Raw genomic sequence first — 22,013 nt, forward strand, 5'->3', positions numbered from 1 at the left:
TGGAACATTTATTTTACAGAATTTATTAGAGTTGCCATTTTTTCGTAAATATAAATATGTTAATTATACACATTTTTATTTAATAAATTGTTATGCATTGAGAACATGCTTCGATTATCAAAAGGTGTATTTTATTGCATGAGTTTGAAAATAAAAGTTACTGAAATAATCTAAAATTACCTATTTTGTAATTTTCAAATTACTTGTAATATGATCTTGAGGCAGACACTACCTGTGAGACTGTCATTGTGTGTGTGTGTGTGTGTGTGTGTGTGTGTGTGTGAGTGTGTATGTTTGCACGTATGGGGAGGGGGACTGGGAAGTGCACTTGTGCACTTTCTTCAATTTTAGGTTATTGCAGTGACTTCTGTTTTCATACGAAAGCATTAAAAAACAATTAATGATGAGCAAAACGTTCTAGAAGCATAACAACGTATGAAAGAAAAGGTGACTGATAGCAGAACGAGATAGATAATTTAGAAACAATGTGGGCAGAGAAGAGATAAAAAATTTTAGTATCAATGTTAAAATAAAATATGGATGAAACAAGTGGCAGGATCATTTAAATAGAACGGGAAGCAACAGAATAACAATAATAGGTTGAAACTATAAGCCACTTGATCGAAGGAGTATTGGAAGACCTTGAAAGAAATAGGAATCGTGGGAGCCATAGCGGGTGATGAAAGGGAAGAAGAAGATGAAGGAAAAGAAGAAGAACAATGTTTAAAGGAGGATGTTTTCTGAAGTGATGGCATGGATGTGAAGAAAATAGTGCGAAATAGTTAAGCATGGCAGCTTCAAACCAGTCAAAAGATAGGTGACTGAACGAGTGGGGGGGGGGGGGGAACAAGAATCTGAGTACTGCTTTTAAGTATATGAAGGTAGTAACTGTTGTACGGGATCCGACACCTTAGTGTGCGTGAGTAATGAGTGTATGGACAGATATCTATTAGGTACATTACGTATGTAGATTGTGGACATTTGGGAATGTGGGTCTCACGGGAAGCGTGCAAGGGATAAGCCCCTGCAGTCGCGCTATTCATCTGTGTCCTCGGTGGCTCAGATGGACGCAGTCCGCTGTTAGCAGCGGTGGGGCAAGGTCGTCGTGCCTGTGTCCCCCTGCTAGCGCACCGCGCGCGCGAGTGTTTACTGTTTACCTTCCGCCGCGGCGAGTGTCAGGCGTCCGTGTCTCGGTAGTGCCATGGCGCACTCGTATCGCAAGTCCACCATTAAGATCACATTTCAAGCGGACTATGCAAGACCTCGAGCACTTGACATTGAACGTTTCATCCGGGAAGAACTTCATATTGCACCTCAAGACATCATTGGGATCCACTTTTCTATAACACAAAGTGTCGTCTACATAAAAATGATCAATGAAAAGGCGTGCACTGATGTTGTGTGTCGACACGCTCATGGACTTAAATTCAAGCATTCTGATGGTCACATAGGAACTGTCACGATCGACCACGCTGGATTAGGCCTTCGCACTCTGAGGGTCTTCGAGCTGCCATTCGAAGTCCCGCCAGATGTTGTGATGACAGCTTTCAAACCGTACGGCAACGTGCTAAGCCACTTGGCTGAAAAATGGCAAACGTTTGAAACGTACCCCGTCTTAAATGGAGTGCGACAAATTAAGATTGAACTGGCGAAGCATGTGCCATCCTATTTAGTAATTGGCGGCTGCAGAGCCATTGTCATGTACGACGGACAACCGCGTACTTGCGCCGGCTGTGGCCAGGAAGGACATGTCAGATCGGCCTGCATTCAACGCCGACTGTCTCAGACACCGGTTGGTGAAGTTCCATCCCCGGCGACGCCTATTTCACTCCCCATCACGTATGCAGCGGCTGCAACCGCAACAGCTGTTCCTGTCCACGATCGAAACACCTTATTGCAGTCAGTGGTCGATGACAGTGTGGGGGACAGCATATCCCCCTCTACGACGTCATCGGCAGACTTGCCTCAAGACGGTGATCAATTGTGCCACCACGACGAGCCTAAAGAGAAGATGGAAGTAGAAACGGAAATTGTCCCGACCTCTGCCTTCCTACCAATGGAGACCGCATCAGATGATTGTCGCCCGCATTCTGACTCAGAACAACATGTCCGGAAACAACGGTCCCCTCGAAAACGCAAGAAACGGCGCCATACGCCATCCGATGATTGCCTGCTTCGGATGTGTGACCCGGACGAACATCCGGCGTCGGACGACAATCAGGACTCTACCACCACAACTCACCTTTCCCGTCACGATGCTACGGCTGATACAATTTCTGAGCCTCAGTCTGACAACATCACTTCTGCTACTGAACATGCGCGAGAGCGCTCTACTGACAGCACTCATCAACAGTTACCAATTGCTGCATCTGATTCTTGGGCGGATGATGTCGAGGATGAGCCACAGCACCAGGAGGATGCCGAAGGCAGAGATGCTCCCGCGGCTGTACCCAGCACCCACCAACAACAGTGACTACGGCTGTATCGTCAGCCTCTGTGGGGCCGCCCCTGCCGCCCACACCTGGCCTCCTACACAACCCAGTTGCCGACCTGGCTGACCAAACGTACCGTCTAGCGACGATTAACATCAACAACATACGTGCCCGACATAAACTAAAGATGCTACAGGACCTGCTCAACGCAGCAGACATCGACATTGCGCTCCTTCAAGAGGTGTATGTCACAGACTTCAAGGGACCCTATGGCTACACGACTTGGGTCTCACATGCGTCTGCCAATGGCAGTGGTGTGGCGATCCTCCTCCGCGAAGGTATATCCGCAGAAGACGTCGAATATCTCCCTGACGCCAGAGGCATGGCTCTTACTATCCAAGGAGTCAAACTTATTAACATCTATGCACCGTCAGGATCTGGTCGGCGTCGCGAACGATCCACCTTTTTCGCTCATACAATCACGCCCCTCTTTATGGGCCGTCAGGACGCCTTGATAATGGGAGGGGACTTTAACTGTAGCCAAGCACCCAAGGATCAGTTACCACATCATTCTCCCTGCGCAGAACTTACGACAATTATAAATAATCTTCAATTGGTGGACTCGTGGGAACATGTTTGTGGCGATCGGCCCGGATTTACTCACTACACCAGCCATTCCTCCAGCCGCATCGACCGGATTTACATCTCGCGCTCCATAGCTGTGGGGACAAGAGCTGCCGAAGTTTGGCCCACAGCTTTTTCTGACCACGAGGCCTACATCTGCGCTATTACCCTCGGCCGCCAGAAGGTGTGGCACAGCCGTGGTCTTTGGAAGTTGAACGTCGCCCACCTCGCTTCTCAGGAATGCCGCCGCCTTATAGAGACCACGTGGGACTCTTGTAGCCGCCGGCGTGGTACCTACCGGTCTACACTGTCGTGGTGGTTACTCTGCGCCAAACCAGCCCTCCGGAAGACCTTGATAGGCTACGGCCGAGATGTTGCAGCATGGAAGAGACATACCATGGACTTTTACTACAGCATCTTAAGGGAATGTACAACACTGCCGTACTCACCTGCACGGCAGGTGACGGTGAACCGTGCCAAGGCACAGATCATCGGATTAACACGTTGCCACCTTGAGGGTGCGATCGTCAGAGCGCGCACTCAAGACAGAGTGGCCCAGGAGGAACCGTCTATGTACCACGTCATTGCAGAACGACGGCGCCGACGCAGGACACTGATCCAAGCTATCACGACGGAAGACGGACGACGCCTTGATACCCAGCGCGACATAGGAAACGCCCTTCATGCTCACTACACTAGGCTGTACTCGGAACATCGACATCCCCCAGAGGTGATCGCCGAAGTCTCTCAACTCACTTATGGCTCGATCTCTCCGACAGCGGCGACGGATTTGACTGCAGATGTAACGGAAGAGGAAATCATTGAAGCAATACAGGCTGGGGCTGCTCATAAGTCCCCGGGACCTGATGGCCTTCCTCTGGAATTTTACCGGACGTATCAACAATTGCTGGCACCAGCATGGACTGATATTTGCCGCGATCTTATGTCTCCCACGACGCAGATACCTGGGGCCTTCCTAGAAGGACTGATTGTGCCTATACACAAACCACGAAGCGGATCCAGGATCAGTGACTATCGGCCCTTGACCTTACTCAACAGTGACTTGAAGATTTTCACCCGGCTTCTGGCGGCACGCCTAAAGCGATCAGTACGATGTGTTGTGTCGCAGGACCAGGCATCGTTAGGTGGTGACCATAATATTCGCTCTGCATTGTGCCGATATAGAGATATGATCGCGCTAGCCACAGCTCGCCAACTGCCAGGAGTTTTGGCCTCACTCGACTTTAGCCAGGCCTTTGGCAGAGTCGACCACACATTTTTGATGGAGGTACTGCGACACATGGGGTATCCGGACGTCATAGTTAATGTACTGATGCGTCTCCTACGCGGCGTGACGTCCAAGGTGTTATATAATGGCCGTCTTACGCCGCCGATACAGATCCAGCGATCGGTGCGACAAGGCTGCCCTCTTTCGGCGATATTGTACGCCCTCGTCTTGGAACCACTCCTCTGCGGCCTCCGACAACGCCTGACTGGAATATCCCTTGGTGGACACACTTTTTGCTGCACTGCCTATGCGGATGATCTGGTACTCCTTCTTCGCAATAATGACGAAGTTCGTGCAGCACTGGCGTGGGTGGCGACCTACGGCGCGGCATCGGGGAGCCATCTCAATCTCCACAAATCACACGCCCTGTCTATAGGCAGAGGCCTACCCGACGAGAGTGTCGCACCGCTAAGAATCAGTGACACAATCCGCTGTCTTGGCATTGATTTCACATCTGACATGAAGCGTTCAACAGCCCTTAACTAGAGGCGTTTATTGAATCAGATGAGAGCAGGAATAAGTGACCACCGTCTGCGACATCTAGACCTCCTGCAACGGACACGATATGCTAACGTCTATTTGGCGTCACGTATCCCCCATTTTGCACAGATACTCCCCGTACCACCTACCCTGGCTCACCGCATGTTGGCGGTTTTGGGATCCTTTGTTAATACGGGCATGTTATTTAAGATTCGTTACGAGTCCCTAACCCTCCCGAGGATCAGAGGGGGTTTAGGCCTTTGTCATGTTCAGAACAGAGCGAAGGCCCTGTTCGTCAGCTGTCACCTGCAACTGTGGCGACGAAGTCCGACGTGCCTCACAAGTCTCTTACTGGAAGCCTTACGACCAATCTCACTCGCACCCCCTGTGATGATATCGGACATCCCAGCACCTTTCTTCTACATTAGCCAGTTCTTCCTTGAATTAAGCTACATCCGCACCGCACTACTACCCACACGCTTGATGATGACGAGGGCGGTATATGCTGCCATGCAAATGAACAGGACGCCGAATGTGATTGAAAGCAAACACCCCAACACAAAGTGGCGCGCTGTGTGGCAGGCAGTGAATGCCATCACCCTTGATACTGACGTGCAATCTGCATGGTACGTAACTGTTAATGGGAAACAGTTGTGCCAGTCCCGCCTACATCACATCCACCTAGCTGATTCACCCTTGTGTGCCACATGCCAAGTGATTGACACGGATGAACATCGTTTCGAATGCGGGTCGGCAAAGGACGTTTGGTATTTGGTGCGTCCGATATTGGCTTTTCTCACACGCACGACTCCCGACAGGATAACTACCCGATCACTTCTTTTCCCCGATCAGATTTATTTCCCAAGAGCAAAAACGAACTCTGTGACGTGGATCAGCGGCCACGCTGTTCACTACCTCTTCGGTAATGGCGACAAGACAGTACCCGATTTTTGGTATTACCTCAACGAACGACATTGTGCGATCGTCAAGAACCCTAAATATAGGCAATATTTTTCTAATTTTCTTTGGAGCGCATTCCATAATCCGCCTCGCAGCTGGATTATCGATGACATGAGAAGATAACCATAGCACCTCTTCCCAGTTCCTTTTTTTTTATGAGATTGAACAAACAACGGAAACAACACAGCAACGAGAAGACAGTCATCGAAACATTCGCAGCGGGCTATAGTATGGAGCATCCTTTGTCGTAACGGGACGACTTCCTATTATTCTGTTTATGTAGCCGAAGAAGAACGGCCTTCCTAAAAAAAAAAAAAAAAAAGATGGATAGAGCGTCTGCCATATAAGCAGGAGGCCCCGGGTTCGAGTCCCAGTCGGGGCACACATTTTCAGCTGTTCCCATCGAGGTATATCAACAACACCTGTCGGCAGCTGAGGGTTTCAATTAATTATCATTTACTGCTTTTAAGTGCTGCGTGTGCAACTCTTCCTTCTCTTTCTAGCTAGCGGCTATTTTCATACAGTGTGGAAATAAGATGACATTAAAACTCCGCCACACTCACCATTCTCTCGAGAACTACGATGTCGAAGATCTGCTCAATGTCCTCTTCATCCTCCGGAGCCTTGGGCCTAGGGACCTCCCCGCTGCGACGTCGCGTCTGCGCTGTTGTGGTGGTGGTGGCGACGCTGGTGGTGGTGGTGCCGGTGGTCGTCTTGGCCTTGACTTGTCGCAGTGCGACGCCGAACTTGCCACCCGGCTGCTGAGGCGTCGGCTCCTTCCGGTCCTTGGGCGTCGACGTCTTCCTGACCGGCTCAGCAGGTTCCCGTGGCGCGGAGGTCCTGCGAGTTGGCGAGGACTTGGTAGCTGGAGTCTGTTCCTTCCGTTCGGGCGAGCGCTCTGCCCTGTCCGGCGAGTAACGGTTCCTGTCTGGGGACTCCCTGCTCCTCGGGTAGTCCTCTTCCCGTCTGGTTGGGGAAGTCCTGGGGCCTCTTTCGGGCGACGCTCTGAAGTCTGTCGGCGAAGAGCGTGGTGCCGAGGGCGACGATCGCGCCCTTTCGGGCGAGCGCCGTTTCGGGTGGTCTCTGTCATCAGGAGCTGTTCTCCTCGTAGGCGACGCCCTCGTCGGGCTGACCTCGCCTGGAGACTCGCGGCGCGGTACTGATTCCTTCCTAGTGGGCGACACCCTCTCCTCAGTGTAGACGTCGCGCGATGTCTTCTTTGTGTATGTAGCACTTGAGAAATCGTCGTGCCTCTCTCTCACGATCGTCGTATCTCTTCTCGTCGGTGATGTGTCCTTTGGAGAGTCTTCTGGACGTTTTGGTCTGGTAAAATCTCTCTTCGCCGTCGGTGACGTTCCGTCACTTTCTGGGTATGTCCCACTCGACGGCTTTCTTCCAGGTGTTTGCTCGTGTGGACGATCTCTAGTAGGAGAAGAATACTTTCTCGTCGGAGACTTATCGCGCTCGTCTGGCCTCCGGTCCCTGGGCGACTTATCTTTCGTGTAGGTGTCTGTCGAAAATTTCCTCTGTGGTGACGTCTCGCGGTCGGGTGATTCTCCCCGAGGTGATTTCTTCTTGGTGAACGTATCGGTTGAAATTCCGCGAGGCTGTTCCCTCTGTGGGCTTCTTCTCGACGGCTCCTCGTCTTTCGGTGCTGTTTTCTTTGGGAAAGTAGCGGTGGAAAAGCGCTCCGGCTCATCCTTGCCGGAAGGACGCCTGCCCTGCGTGGGCGACGGTACTCGGTCCTCTGGGGAGCTTTCACGTGGTGTCTTCTTCCTCGGATACGTTCCTGTACTGAATGTCTCTGGCTGTGGTCTTCTTGGGGAACTATCTTTTCTAGATGGAGCAACGTGTCTTTCGTCTGGCGACGAGGTCCGCTGTGGTGTTTTGCTTTTTGTGTAAGTATCTGTCGAGAATTTTCGAGGCTTTTCGTCAGTAGGTACAGGCTGTTTCCTTTCTGGCGATGTCTCTTTGTCAGATGGATGTAATGGTTGTTTCTGTTTTGGTGTTAAGTCTACCTTTGTGGTGGTGACATACGAATCGGTAGGCCGTTTAACTGTTGGTTCATCTCTAGGTTGCTCTTCCATTGGCCTCGAAATTTTTCGTGCTGGTGATGTATCATATGGAGATTCTGAAATGTATGTTGGAGTATCTTTCGATGGTCTTCTGTAACCAACTGGGTATTCAGAATCCTCATCACTAGGGTACTCATCTTGTGGCACTTCTGGTCTTTTTCCGTCGAATCTCTTCGGTTGTTCCTTGTCAGGCGAGGTTCTAGAAGGCTTACGTGAAGGCGTATAGTCGTCCTCAACGTCCGAAGGCTGTTTTTGTGGTGGCCATGTGGTCTTCTTGGATTCTTTTGGTTGTTCCCTCCTATAGTCGTCATCTGGACGCTTGGTTTGAGGACCATCGCCTTTTGGTCGGTGTGGAGATGGTTGATAGCTATCATCTACATCAGATGGTTGTCTCTGTGGAGGCCACGTAGCTCTCTTTGTCTCTTTTGGTTGCACTGGTTGAGGTTTATCGTTTGGTCGGTCCATGTCAGATGGCTCTTTTTGAGGAGGCCAGGTACTTCTTTTCGGCTCCTTGGGCTGCACCAAACGACTGTCATCTGTTGGTCGCTTGCTGTCAGGCGATCTCTTGTCAGACAGATGTGCTGAAGGATGATCGTCATCTATTTCGTCTGCTTCCTTCTGAGAGGGCCAGGTACCACTTTTACGGTCATTTGGACGTGTCTGGGTAACAGGAGAAGAGGGCCTGTCTGGTTTTTGTGAAGGACGAATGTCATCGTCATCATTATCACTTTCTACCCTTTGAGGAGGCCAGGTAGCTCTTTTGGGTTCCTTAGGACGATGGAGATGGCTCTCTGGCTCATCTGGCTTTTCAGCATCAGGTCGTGACTTGTCTGGTTGTTGTGATGGTGGATAACCATCTAAATCAGATGGCTCCTTCCTTCTAGGCCATGTTCCTTTCTTGGGTTCTTTGTCTTGTACTGGATGGTCAAGATCTTTGGGTTGGCCACCTGTTGGCAAAGTTCTTCCAGGCTTTTGCGATTCAGGATAATCTTCTTCATTATCAGAAGGAGGCCTCTGAGGGGGCCATGTTGCCCGCTTTGGTTCTGTTGGACGGCCAGGCGATTTTGGTGTTCCACTTTGGTCTGTTGTCGGAGTCACTCGTGGACTACCTCGTCTAGCTTCAAAGACTGATGGCCTGCTTAGAATATCGATCTGCCTTGGAGAAGTAGGCGATTTCTGTGTACTTGCTATAGTTTCAAATAAAGCTTTTGCTTTACTCACTGAACTTGGACTGTCATCAATTTTTGGTTCATCGTCCGTTGGTTCTTGAGGCTTGGGCTGGTAAGGTGAAGTGGCTGTTTTCTGGCTTTCTATGAACTGAGTCACTCTGTCAGCGACACTGACGTTTGTGGTTTCATCTGTTTCCACTTCCCTCACATCAGTCACCTTTTCAGAGCGATAAGGTGTCTTTGCTGGTTGTCTAGGCTGTCCTGGAACCTCTGGGGCACGTTTATCTTCATCATCGGTAATTTCTTCATCCAAAGGCTCAGGCTGCAAAATGGGTTTCTGAAATACTGTCTTTGATGGTCTCCTTGCAGTTTCATCATCATCTTCTGGCTCGCTGATTTTGTCAGCAAAACGAGGCCTGCCCCCATCTTCATCATCAGTGACGGGCAAAGGTCGCTTTATATACTCTGGAGAAGATTCACGGGAAGATTTGGGGTGGTGAACCTCCAGAGTGGTAAGTGTGTCACCTCTGAATTTGTCTTGTGTGGATGATATAAGACGATCTTCTCGAGTTGTTGTCTCCTCTATCTTCGATATGTAATGCAGTTCGTTGTGCCTAACGTCATCGTTTATATCGCTTTCATCCTCTGTGTACATGAGAATACTGTGTTTCTCGTCATCTGTGATGAATTCAGGGGCTTCAGGTTCTTCATCTGTAGTCGTTTCATCTGTAGGTTTGACACCATTCACCATTTTCTTTGGTTTTGTCGCGCCTTTCTTGGCAGGTACCGTCTTTTTAGGCACAGTTGCATTTCTGAAATTCATGACCGTAGTCATAGATGGACGATCTGTTTTAGGCTTCCGCCTGTTATTCTCATCCTGAGGAACAGGTCTTTTGCCAATCTGTTTGACCATGGTCGTAGTCACCTTTGCTGTCTTCGAGCCAGTCACTCTGGTGGTAGCAGAGGCCACCGTTACTCGCTGCTTGACAGAAGTCAATCGGGTTGAATGGCTGTTATCTGTAACACGGGAAACAGTGATTTCCTTTTTGGTAGTTGGTCTGTGTGGTTTGATATCGCCGGGAGAACTGGATCTGACAATAATGTTTTTCTCGTAATTTGTTCGTGTAGGCCGCGTGTCGTCACCATCTCTGGGCATACGCTTTGCTGGTCTTTCAGGTCTAGTAGATGATTGGATTGTTGGTTTGTGAGCATCTGGTCGCCTCTGGGCGCTACTAGGCGACATCCCGTCTGGTCTTCCAGTTGGCCTTCGCGAGTCCGCTGGCTTCACAGCAGATGGTTTTGTTCGTTTAGGTGCCAGATGAGTATCTGCGGGTTTCTTTGTTGTCGGCTGCTTCTCAGCAGGGCGGCCTTGTTTAGGCTTCTTCAAACCTGGCTCCTCTTCTTGGATTTTGCTTATGTCGTTAGGTTTACGTCCTTTAGGTCTCCTTGTAGGTTCAGAGAAGTCAGTGTCAGAGTCATCAACAAGGAATTCATCAGGTGGATTTTCTTCCGGAAAATCATCGGGAAATTCGTCGCTGTAGTAATCTCCGTGCCGATCTGTCTTATCGTACGTTCTCTGTCTATCGAAAGACTTATTTGAAGATATGGTAATAGATACTGAAGCAGTTTTCGGCGCTGTTTTGTCTTGGTCGCGAGGTCTTCTTGGAGCATCTTCATTAAGGTCATCATCATTGTCAGAATATGGTTCGTCTGTAACGTGAGGAACATGTATCTCGGTCCTTTTCCTCGTTGCGGTTGTGTGAGTAGCTTCACGATCGATGAAGTCACATGAAGTCACATGCAAATCACCAGTATCATTTGGCGTGTCTGTTGCTGTTTTCACTGTTTCAGGACTCGAAACAGTCGACGACCTGTCGGTTGATTTATCGTCTTCGTCATCCGGTTTTCTCTGCTTTGGTCTCTTAACATCCTTATCATTTTCATATTCCCTAAGGTGTGTTATGAAATTAGCTGTTGCTGCGTATCTCGTCTGTTCTGGTTTTTCTGTTTTCCTGGGTTGGTCTTTATCATGACGCGGTTGTGGCTTCTTGCCTGGTTTTGTAGACATTGGCTCTTTTGTTGGAATTTCGTTATGCTTCAGTGGCTTCTTGTCGTCTGGGTACTTTGGTCCAGATGGAGACTTCGCTATTCTGTCATATCCATTGACGATTGGTTTTTTTGGTTGTCGCTCAGGACTAGTTTGAGGACCGAACTTGGGTGATGGTTTTGGAGCAACTCTTTCTGTTGGTTTTTCTGTTGGTCTGACTTTAGTGGCTGGTCGCCTGGTGGCAGGCGAGCTATCTTTTGGCGTCTTCCTTTCTGGACTGTATTGTGACGGCCTGTCGTCCCGAGGATGTACAGGCGCCATTTTCGGCTGGTATCTCTCAGGACTGGATGAGGGGGAGTACGTGGTAGGAGACGTCTTCGGACGCCTCTTTGTGGCAGTGGGAGACTCGGGTCTTTCGGGTCGTCTACGTGCAGGACTCGTCGCTGGTGAAGTTCCACTTTCCGGTCTCCTGGAAGATGGTAGGGATGCCTTTGGCTGCCTGGCAGTTGTAGCTGGCCTGTGGCTGAAGTCTGGAGCCTGTGGGAATCGGCTTCCCGGTTTCTCCGGTTTTCTCGCTGGCTCAGACGTAGGTCTCACGGTAGAAGGAACCTGTTTGTCCTGTGGTCTACGAGGAACTCTCCTGTCAGTAGAAGGCGAATCACTGCGTGGTGCAGAGCTCGTCCTCGGTATTGAAGAGGGCCTGCCAGCTACTGGTGTTGGCCTCTTTATCTGTGAACCCCTAGTTACATCATCTGAGGGTTTCTTTTGCAGAGGTGTTTCAGGTGCTTTTCTGGGTTTTGTCTGTCGTTCAGGACTGCTTCCAGGCGAACGATCTGAACCTGACTTTGTCTGCTGCCTCTGAGGGCTTCTGCGTTCTGGGCTGCTCTCTGAACTTGGACTTCTATCTGGTGACTCTCCTCCTTGTGTCCTTCTTCCAGGTTTTTTCGTTGGTGAGGTGGGGCGTCCTTTTATATACGAGTCACGTTCTGGACTGCTTCGTTCTGGACTGCTTCTGGGGCTACGGCCATCAATAGGCGACTGTTCGCTGTCTGTAGGTTTCAGTTTTTCCCTCGTGTCATCAGTGGTAAGCACCGAAGGGCTGTCTTTAACAGGGCTCAGTGACCTCGGCGAGTCGCTCGGATGTAATTGTCGAGGTCGTTCTGTTTCTTTTTTCTGTGCGTCAGGTGATCTGTCCTTAGGTTTCTGACCATCAGGCCACCTGGTAATTTCATCCTTCGGGAACTTCTCTTCCAAGGGAGTTGTGGCTGGCGACTTTCCTGTTTTAGGCTGTCCATGTACTGGTTTACTGACTGGCAGCATAGATGGTCGCTCTTCAGATGGTCTTCCCTTCGAAGGCGACACAGATCGGTCATTTACATCTGTGCTGTCAATGGGAGATGGGGTAGGTTTTGGTATGCCAGATTTTCGCTCATCAGTTGGTCTTGATGATATAGGCTTACTAGGTTTGATAGGTTCTCTCCTGGAACTCGGCGTTTCTTTCGGTTCATTTTCTGGAGCCTCATTATATGGTACTGGTTCATGGTCGTCTGTACCAGGAATAGTGCCAGGTTTTGTCAGTTTGCCGTAAGGTGTTGTCCTGAAGCGTTTTATTGGTGAAAATCCACGTCTTTCAGGACTCGAATCTGGCGATTCAGATTTGTCTCCAGGCACTGTTGGAGACCTTCGACCAGTATCCTTCTTCGGTCGTAGCTCCTTAGACACAGATCCTTCTGAGCTGTACTCTGGTGATTTTTCTCTAGGTGTTCCTTTATCATGTGAAGGTGATTCCTTGTCAGGAGATCCTCTCACTGGAATTTTCGTTCCTTTTGTGTCATCAGGTTTCACTTTCTCATCGTCAGGCTTTCGTTTTGTAGGCGATACTACTTCTCCAGAGGGGGCATCAGGCCTCTTTCCCGGTGATATTTCGTCAGCTGTTGGTTTTTTACGGTCTGGTGATGTCCTGCTAGACGGACTACCATCTGTTGACAGTGGAGATTTTGTTTCCCCTGGAGTTCTTCTCATGGGCTCCTTCCTTTCAGGAGAAGAATCTTCATTTGTAGGTCTCTTTTTTAGTGATGGTGACAGTTGGCGCCCTGCTTCAGCTTCAATTAAGTTTACTGTGTCACCATATTTCTTTTTATCGTCTGGAATGTCTCGAGTTGTCTGGTCTCTCGTAGGATGTTTGTCATCTGGTTTTGATAACTGAAGACGCTCCTGATCGAGGAAATCGGTAATTACATTAATATCACCACGCCTTGTTTTTGTAGTGCGTTCTGGAGAAGGTTCCTCGCGTGGACGAGTTCCAGGACGATCGTCGCCCGCATCTGGAACTGCTTTCTTGCCAGACTGTGGTCGTCGACGGTCATCAGGACTCTCTTCATCGTCTTTAGGTTTTGTAACACTTGGCTTTCTCGCCTCAGGTTTTCGCTTATCACCTTTGTGTGGTTCATCTTTTGTAGACCCCGGAATCGACTTTCTTCTACTTTCAGGTTTTTCATCGTCGTCAAGTGGAGCTTTGCGATCTGAGATCTTCTGTGTATCGTCGTCAGTTTGCGGCTCATCATCTGTGGATGTTGGGAGGGGTTTTCTCTTGGATTCCGGTCTGTCGTCAATGCGCGGTTCACTGTCACTGGCATCTGGAATTTCAGTGGTCTTTGTTTCATCGTCTGTAACCTCTGAATCGGTCCCTGAGCGTGAGCTGCCTCGAGAACGCGGCCTGCTCTGCCGTTCTTTGTGGGGAACCTCACCATCTCTGGTTGGACTGGTGTGTGGCGATGCGCCAGGAGTTGACGAACGTTTCTTGGTAACTGCACGCGACAGTCCAGACGAGAGCCTGCGTTTATCCTTGGTTACTGCATTCTTCACAGTAGTATCCCTTGTGATCGTTGTGGTAGTGGTAGTATCAGACGTTTTCCTCGATGGAGAATATGTTACATCACGCGGTCTGTCTCCAGAACTGACCCTTCTGTCCGGCTTCTGTGTAGGCTTTTCAGGTGAGGTCGTTGAGGTCTTTCTCTTTTCTGGGCTATCTCTCGTGGGTGAAGTAAATGATCGTCTGCGTGTAGTTTTCTCTGTGGTTGTCCTGTTCAGTGGTGCCATGTAACTTGGTGTTTTGTCTGGAGATGTTCTTGATGGAGTAGACTTTTCGGGACTCGTTCTGTCTGATGGAATCTTCCCATCAGGAGTCATGTGTCCTGGTGTTCTCTCTGGTATAGTTCTGGCGGGAGAATGTTTTTCTGGAGTGGTTCTGTCGGAAATTTTCCTGCCGATAGGGGCCATGTAACCTGGCGTCTTGTCCGACGGCCGTCTGGTTGGTGCAGTCCTATCTGGACTCGTCCTGGGTGCTGAGCCATTCAGTAACCTCTCTGGGCTCTGGCGAGGTGCTGACGGTCTCGCTCCCGTCTTGTCGGGGCTGGTTCGCGAAGGTGAGAACCTGTCTGTAAGCCTGTCAGTGCTAGTTCTCGTGGGAGAACGTCTACCGGCCATCTTCTCAGGGCTCGTCCTTGTCGGTGTCGTCCTTCTTGTAATCTTCTCTGGGCTTTCCCTTGTGGGAGACGGGCGTCTGATGGTCTTATCCGCACTGGTTTTAACGTGGTGCGCTAAGCTGTGGTCGAGACTCGTTCTATTGCGGTATGTCGTGTGCTTCGTGAAGCGCGCAGGGCTAGACCTGTCGAGCGAAGTCTTGGACGACCTTGTAGAAGACGCCGGAGTCGCACGTTCTGGTGAGGCCCTGAGAGACCTCGCAAAGGCATCGTGTGTGGGGCTCACATCGACGCTGATTCTCTTGTTGGTGTACGACTGTTGATATGTGGTCGTGTAGTCTGTGGGCTCTTTCGTCGTGGGTGTGTCCTGCGACGATGGTTTCCTCTGTTCCGGTCTCGTCGTTTCTGGCGACGGAGCCGGACGGTCCACGCTAGGCGTCTCTTTCGTTGCTGAGGGTCTGTCGGTAATGCCATCGCTCGGCTTGCACGGTTTATCTCCACGTGCAGACGGCTTCTCTGGAGCTGGTTTCATCTCTTCGGTGTCCTCGACGATTATCGATGTTATTTCCTTCACAATATGTTTGTTACCTGTATCTTCCACCACTGTAGTTGAAATGAGTTTCTCTGAAACAGTAGACATACGGTCAGTTTCATCCACAACATCAGTTCTGGACCTGACTGACGAAACTCGTTCCTGGTCTATGAAAGAATCATTGCGCACGTCGTCGACATTGTCTCGCCTGGTGGTCACTGTCGTCAGTTTCTCTTTGTTGATGAAAGATTCGTTTCGATTGTCGTCTGCAGTGCGCGATTTCGTAGTTGTCGTGGAGATTTGGTCTCTGTTCACCGCAGTGTCCGTCTGCTGCGTACTGGTCGTGTCAATCTCGTTCACGTTCCGTCCCGAACGGAAGACGAACTCGCTGGAGTTGGTGTCGTCCCTGCTGGTGACGATCCTCCTGTTATCTTGCTGCGTGCCAGAAGTCGAAGAGACGACGGTCCAGCTGCCGCCGTCGCGCATTTCGGTTACGCTGTAGGGACTCGCAGGGGTCGATTCGCCAGTGTGCTGCGTCGACAGAAAGGAGTCGAGATCGTGCAGCTCGCTCATGATTCGTTGTTCGACCACTTTGCTCGTGGAAGTCGTAGACGAGGCCACCCTTTCTTCAGCCGTAGTGGAGCGCGAACTCGAGACAGTGGTGCCACCCGTGAGGCTCACATCGACCGCGGAAGACCCTGCCGGAATGCGCTGGATGACGTCGCGGCCCGTGGTCACAGTGACCAGGGCGGCGTTGTCCGCCGGGAGAGTGATGCTGACGTCTCCCCCGGCAAGGTCGTCGCTGTGGAAGCGCTGACTGAACTTCTTGCTGCTGGTGCTGGAGCTGCTGCCCTGCTGGACCACCGTCGACGAGGAGGACGTGGAGCTCTCCAGGACGTCGCCAGAGGTCGAGAAGCTGGAGTCGCCGACAGAGACCACCTCGCCGCCGGACACGAACTCCGTGGTGGAGGAGGAGCGCATCTCCTGCTGCTTGGAGCTCGAGCTGGAGGACTGGAAGCTCTGCTGGTACTGCTCCTGCTGGCGTTGGCTGCTGCTCATCTGGGAGGAGCTGGACACGGACGAGGAGGAGGTGGCGAACTTGCTGCTGGAGCGAGCGCCGCCCGCGGTGCTGGAGGAGGAGACCAGCACGGTGCCTCCGGGCAGCGCGCCGAGGTCGCCGTCCAAGCTGACTGAGTCGAAAGCGCTGGTGGTGCCATCGCGCAGGATCAGCCGGGAGCCGGACTCGATGGCGCCTCCTTCACCCCGAGGGATGTGCGTCGTGTTGTCGGAGGCGCTCACCTGTGGCACAAACAATGATTCCTTTAAAGGATGCTATTCTTTGTTTAACGTGACATACCAAAGATCCAATCAGCTAATTTAGGGCTCTATGACTTTTGAAAAGAATTGTTAAATAAATTTGATCACGTACTCCACACCAGTAATAGCAATATTAACGGAACTATTGTTCCTAGGGTATCTGACGTCAAGCCACTTCCTTGAGGTGCTACCAGGGTTGTGCCATTAAACTTTCGCATGTAAGCAAGGCCCCTATGCAGTTTTTATGGTTTCCTCTGCAGGTATGTGGTATACAGAGTGTCTTAAAATCCCTGCATAAAACATCTAGGGGTGATATTTCACGTCATGCGGATCAACTGTTCTCAGAGACAAAAGTACGCTGATGCTTGCCAGCGACGCTTGACGTCTTTTGATTGTATTTGTCAACCCAGGGACGACGAAGTTTCAGTTTGTGTTGTCTACTAACCAGGAGTGTTCCATCTGCATACTACCTACTACAGTAAATTGATAGAGTAATTTTCAATTATAAAACCTTAAGAATGAGTGTCCGTAAGTGAGGAAGAACATTATAAGCAAATGAGGAACTTCCATTTTGCTGTGACTACCCTCTTTCATACAGAGCGCATGACTGGTTTATATACAAAACACACGGCGTATGCTCGCCATAAAGTATGCCTTGCCGCCTCTCGGGTGTATAAACTACGCAAAAGGCCTCTTAGTATCACTAGGAAGCATCAGCGATGTTTCGAACAAAAGTTGTTCCCCATGACGTCATCTATCACCCCTAGGAGACAGTACTGGTCAAATCTAAAAAAGCGTTATAAACATGAGTGCGAAACAAATACTTTGTTGACATCATGTGACATTCTGTGCGCCGGCCGCAGTGGCCGTGCGGTTCTAGGCGCTTCAGTCCGGAACCGTGGGACTGCTACGGTCGCAGGTTCGAATCCTGCCTCGGGCCTGGATGTGCGTGATGTCCTTAGGTTAGTTAGGTTTAAGTAGTTCTAAGTTCTAGGGGACTTATGACCTAAGATGTTGAGTCCCTTAGTGCTCAGAGCCGTTTGAACCATTTGAACATTCTGTCCTATGACAGCCATCTGTTGACTCTACAGGAGTTGCTCACTGCGGCTACTATTCATTCTTAAACATCCTTCAGGCCTCCTCAAACAATCATGAACCCGTGCGAACATACCTGGCTCCCGTCAGAGTTGGTCACATGCATGGGTCACATGGCCTGTTACTTGTACACGTAGTCGACGGGTATGGAGTACTGTCTCTCTGTCTTTGGCCTAACCCTACGCAACAGTGTAGTGGTATCTCGTGGTGAGGCCTTGACGACCTGTCTCCACGAAGCTGTTTTGGGCACGGTGAGCTGCTCGCTGCAAGCCCATCCTGGTCACTCTCTTAATATCGTCTATCCACCATAATGGTGCGCATCCTCTAGATCAGGGCTTAACAACTGGCCAGTTTTGAGCGCGAGTACTCGCGTCTGCTCAGGCACGTGCTCGTGAGCAGCTGCAAGGTCGCTGAGTAGGGAGGGAGGGGAGGGAGGGGAAATGCGCGCGCACATTTGAATAGGGCCGCAGCGTGCCTATTGAATTCGCGCCGACTGTGTAACGTTTAAAGTACTATGATCAGCTCATAACAGTCACTTCGCTGGTTAAGAATCATGTGAAGTCGCCGTTGTGTAACCCCAACCATGCTTTCGCATTGGGGGGAATTGTATCTGTGTACAGAAAAAGATGGTGTTGCAAAATGTTTAGTATGTCACAAAACGCTGAATTCTTTTACGAAATTTAATTTGCAGCGACATTATATGTCGTACCGCGCGAAAGACTACGGACGTGGAAAATGTGATTGACCAGATCGTGCACAGGAAGTTATTAAACTTAAAAGGAAGCTATCCGAAGAAGATCTGGACGACGAAGAAAAATCAACTGAGGCAGCTCTCAGAGTGGGTTACAAAATTGCTTTGCTTTTAGCAAAATCCCTGCGCCCCTTAACTGATGGCGATTTAATAAAGGAATGTTTGGTAGTTGCAGCGGAACATTTGTGTACATCTCAAGTTGAACAGTTTCAAATTGTGCCATTATCTAACATGACCATTATGCGTCGCATACAGGACATGGCAGACGACGTCCAGAGCCAGCTTGCAAATATCTGTAAAGATTTTATGGCGTATTCTCTAGCTCTGGACGAAAGTGTTGATATCACTGGAACAGCGCAGCTTGCCATATTTATTAGAGGTGTTAATAGAGATCTTCAGGTGAGGGAGGAGCTCCTCGATGTAGTAGCCATGAAGAACACTACAACCGGAGGTGATATTTTAAGTAGTGTTGAAGAAAGTGTTGAAAATATAGGATTGTCGTGGAATTCTTAGTTTCAGTATCTACAGATGGTAGAGGCATACACTAAGCTAATAAAATTATGTGGCACGTGTACATTCTCCTTTATTTGTTTCATTTGTCGCAGTAATAATTCGTGAGTGATATCCCTGCAGGTGGCCGCGGATTTACATCGACTGGCGGCAGCTGTTGTGTACCCCACGTGACTCTCCCCACTCTCCGCTCTGGTCCCGTAGTGGGGGTAGCGTGCTCGCGCTGCTCAGTGCTCGCGCCTTGCTGCTCACAGCTTGCTCCGCGAGCACGTATGTTGTGAAGCCCTGCTCTAGATCTTCGGCCGTCGACTTTCCTTCTATCATTGTTGCCTCATGCCTTCTGGCAACGTGACCAAAATATTTCAGCTGATTTTGGTTGTCAAGTGTCGACAGCGTTGTTCTGATGCCGATCTACCTCAAGATCGATTCATTAATTCTATGCTGTCTATGATACTCGAAGTAATCTTCTATAGCACAGCATTTCCAGAGCATCAATGTTGCGACAATCCGCCGTCTCCTTGATCCCAGTTTCTGCTGCGTAGGTCCCAATAGGGAAGATCAGCATTGGGTGAGCTTTGTCTTGGCGGAGATGGAGGTGTCTTTCCAGATTCGAGCGAGTTTTGCTGTAGAATTTCTCCCAATCGAAATGCGTCTAAGCATCTCAGGCTCGGTATCAAAATATTCGAAGCGTTTGACGACCTCGTAGCTAGCAATATTTGTAACGTCAGGTCTGTTGCCTTTAGTGAGTCATTAGTGATATACAATCACCACTTGGGTCTTTGCATTGTTGATTTCATGACCATATTCTCTGCATCCTTCGGCCAGCCTTCGCATGATGGTTTCCAATTGATGATTGTCTGTATCATCTGCGTATCTGAAATCGTTGATTTTTTTGCCACCTTCACCGATGCCAGTCTTCAAGAACATCCCTCATAATATGCTCACTATGCGCATTGAACACTAGTGGAAAGAGAATGCAACATTGTCTCACGCCAGCATTAGCAGGAAAGATGTTTGAGGAGGTGTTTACTGATTCATATTTTCGCTGTGTTCGAAAAGTTGGTGTACACGTCTCCATGAGAATAGTCCATAAGTTTGACCATTTCACCTTATCGATAACGTTCTTGCAATCCACGAAGCACGTGAACATCTCAGTATTATACTCCTTTGCCTTCTCTATAAGCTGTCGGATGTTTAGAATATGCTCACGGTCTCCCTTACCTGGAATAAACACATTTTCTCCATCTGATATTTATGAAAGTAAGAAGAGCTACAGCTTCTCATTCAATAGGTTAAGCCTGAATGTACTGGTGTGGAATACAGTAATGCCTTTAAGTGTACTCACTGGCACAAATTTAAACGATTTCTCCAAATTAAAAAAAAAATTATTTGTGCAGTAAACGGGCGACAACTCTCGAATAGATTCTCTTTTCCAACATTTTGACACTGCCCTATAGTTGTTAACATCTGTAAAGTCCCATTCTTACAGAAAGACCTAAGATGGGGTATTTTAATCGTCTTGGGGAAACACCTTAACTTAATCATGTATTTAGACATGTGACAAATAACAGTGTGTCACGATGTTTAGTGTGCTATCACCAAGTCCATTGGAACTTTTACATTTGTGGTTAGTCTGTGTTGAAATTGGTTCTCTTCTCATCCTCAGTCGAATTCGCACTGTTATTGATTTTGAAGAAACATTTATTACCCAATTTTATATTTTATAAACAACAAAATTCTTAGGTGGGCGTCTTGATGAAAATTAGACTGAAAGTACCACATGGTTTTAGGTTTAGCTACTTTTGCCATCGCAGTAAGTGGCAACTCTGGGGGAACAGAAATTAAGAAGTTAATGATTGTCATATCTTAATTCACTGATATCCTATGGATGAATATTGTAGTGTAGCTGCTGCATTAGATACAAAGCATTTTTTGCACTTAAAAAAATAATTACTATTATGTGTGCCATTCAGAAATTACTTATTATTGGTGTCTGTTTAAGCACTTGGGAATATTAATGACAACCTGCCATAATATGTATTCACTGATGATATTTGTTGTCAACAGCCCACAGAAGTTGGAGAACAATAGAAGTATTCACAAATATGGTACTAAAAGGGAAACAACCTGAAATACAAAGCTATGAAACTCATTGCTAAAGAAAATAAAAGGCTGACCGAGTGCAGAAATTTCTTCAAAAGTTTATTAAAGCTTTTTCTTCTTAAGAACATCTTCTGTGCAATTGAGAAATTCTTAAATAGACGTAAGTACATTCAAATCTGTAAATGTCCAACATATTGTCATGTAAATATCGTTCTTAAATGTCTGAGTGTTATTTTGTTCAACTTGCATTTTCCATTTGATAAGATTTGGTCTATGGGATATGGAACTAACTCCATAAGTAGCAAATGATCAATTTTTTCAGAAACTGTCTGTGATGATTTGCACATTCTGGGGTGTAATATAGCCAAGGTTAGATAACTTAGAGTGTGTGGCAGTGGGGCTATCAGAGCTGCAGAAAGATGTGAGCGGAAGTGACGTGCATGTGACAATCTTCATGCACTATTTTATCAAGTACTCAGCTGCACTACTTAGCATTACAACAAAACTGAACAGAGATGCAGGAAACTCAGTTATTTTCACAGTGGATCCAAAATAAGAATAATTAAAAATGTAATTCATCAAGTCCGCCGTGGTAGAACAAAATTCATGCAACAATGATGGATGAGTTCAGTTGTAATCATGCAGAATGTGAAATAACCCAGGAACATAAATGGTAATATTGTGATGATCAGTTTATGCACAGTACTGAAAATACTGTTGAATAGTTAGAGTTCAAAATATAATTAGGTACACAGTTTTGCACAAAGAAATAATAAAAATGGTATGAGACGATATACTAATAAACCTTACAGGAAATACAGACAGCACATATAATTGAAAAAGAACTTTTTAGACGATCGTTATCATTCATGGCGCTGGGATTAAGAGAGAGTATAAATCCAAATAACAATTTACAATGGAAATATAATCCATTTATACCTATATTAATGTAATGTAATAGGAAATGAGTTTTGGTTTTCTGGTAGGTCAACTGAGGTGCGATTGGGACGTACATATTTAGTAACAGTTTTTATGAACACATTAAAAAATTTGTTAAAAACAATTAAAATAAGAAAAAGAGAAACTAAAGTATTTTCAACAAGCCTTATGCATTTTGATGTAATATGCGTCAAAGAAAAGTGAAGAAT

At 48.2% G+C, this 22,013-nt stretch overlaps 1 protein-coding gene across 1 annotated transcript in view; it reads right to left on the reverse strand.

The window, feature by feature from the left end:
* Nucleotides 1-22,013, reverse strand: part of LOC126201522 (microtubule-associated protein futsch-like) — a 461,240-nt gene that overhangs the window by 267,934 nt on the left and 171,293 nt on the right. The window contains exon 4 of the mRNA XM_049936792.1: nt 6,348-16,388. Within this exon, the coding sequence (XP_049792749.1) occupies nt 6,348-16,388 (10,041 nt within the window). The remainder of the gene's footprint in view (nt 1-6,347; nt 16,389-22,013) is intronic.

This window comes from Schistocerca nitens, chromosome 1, assembly GCF_023898315.1.
Source record: "Schistocerca nitens isolate TAMUIC-IGC-003100 chromosome 1, iqSchNite1.1, whole genome shotgun sequence".
In the NCBI taxonomy this organism is placed as follows: domain Eukaryota; kingdom Metazoa; phylum Arthropoda; class Insecta; order Orthoptera; family Acrididae; genus Schistocerca; species Schistocerca nitens.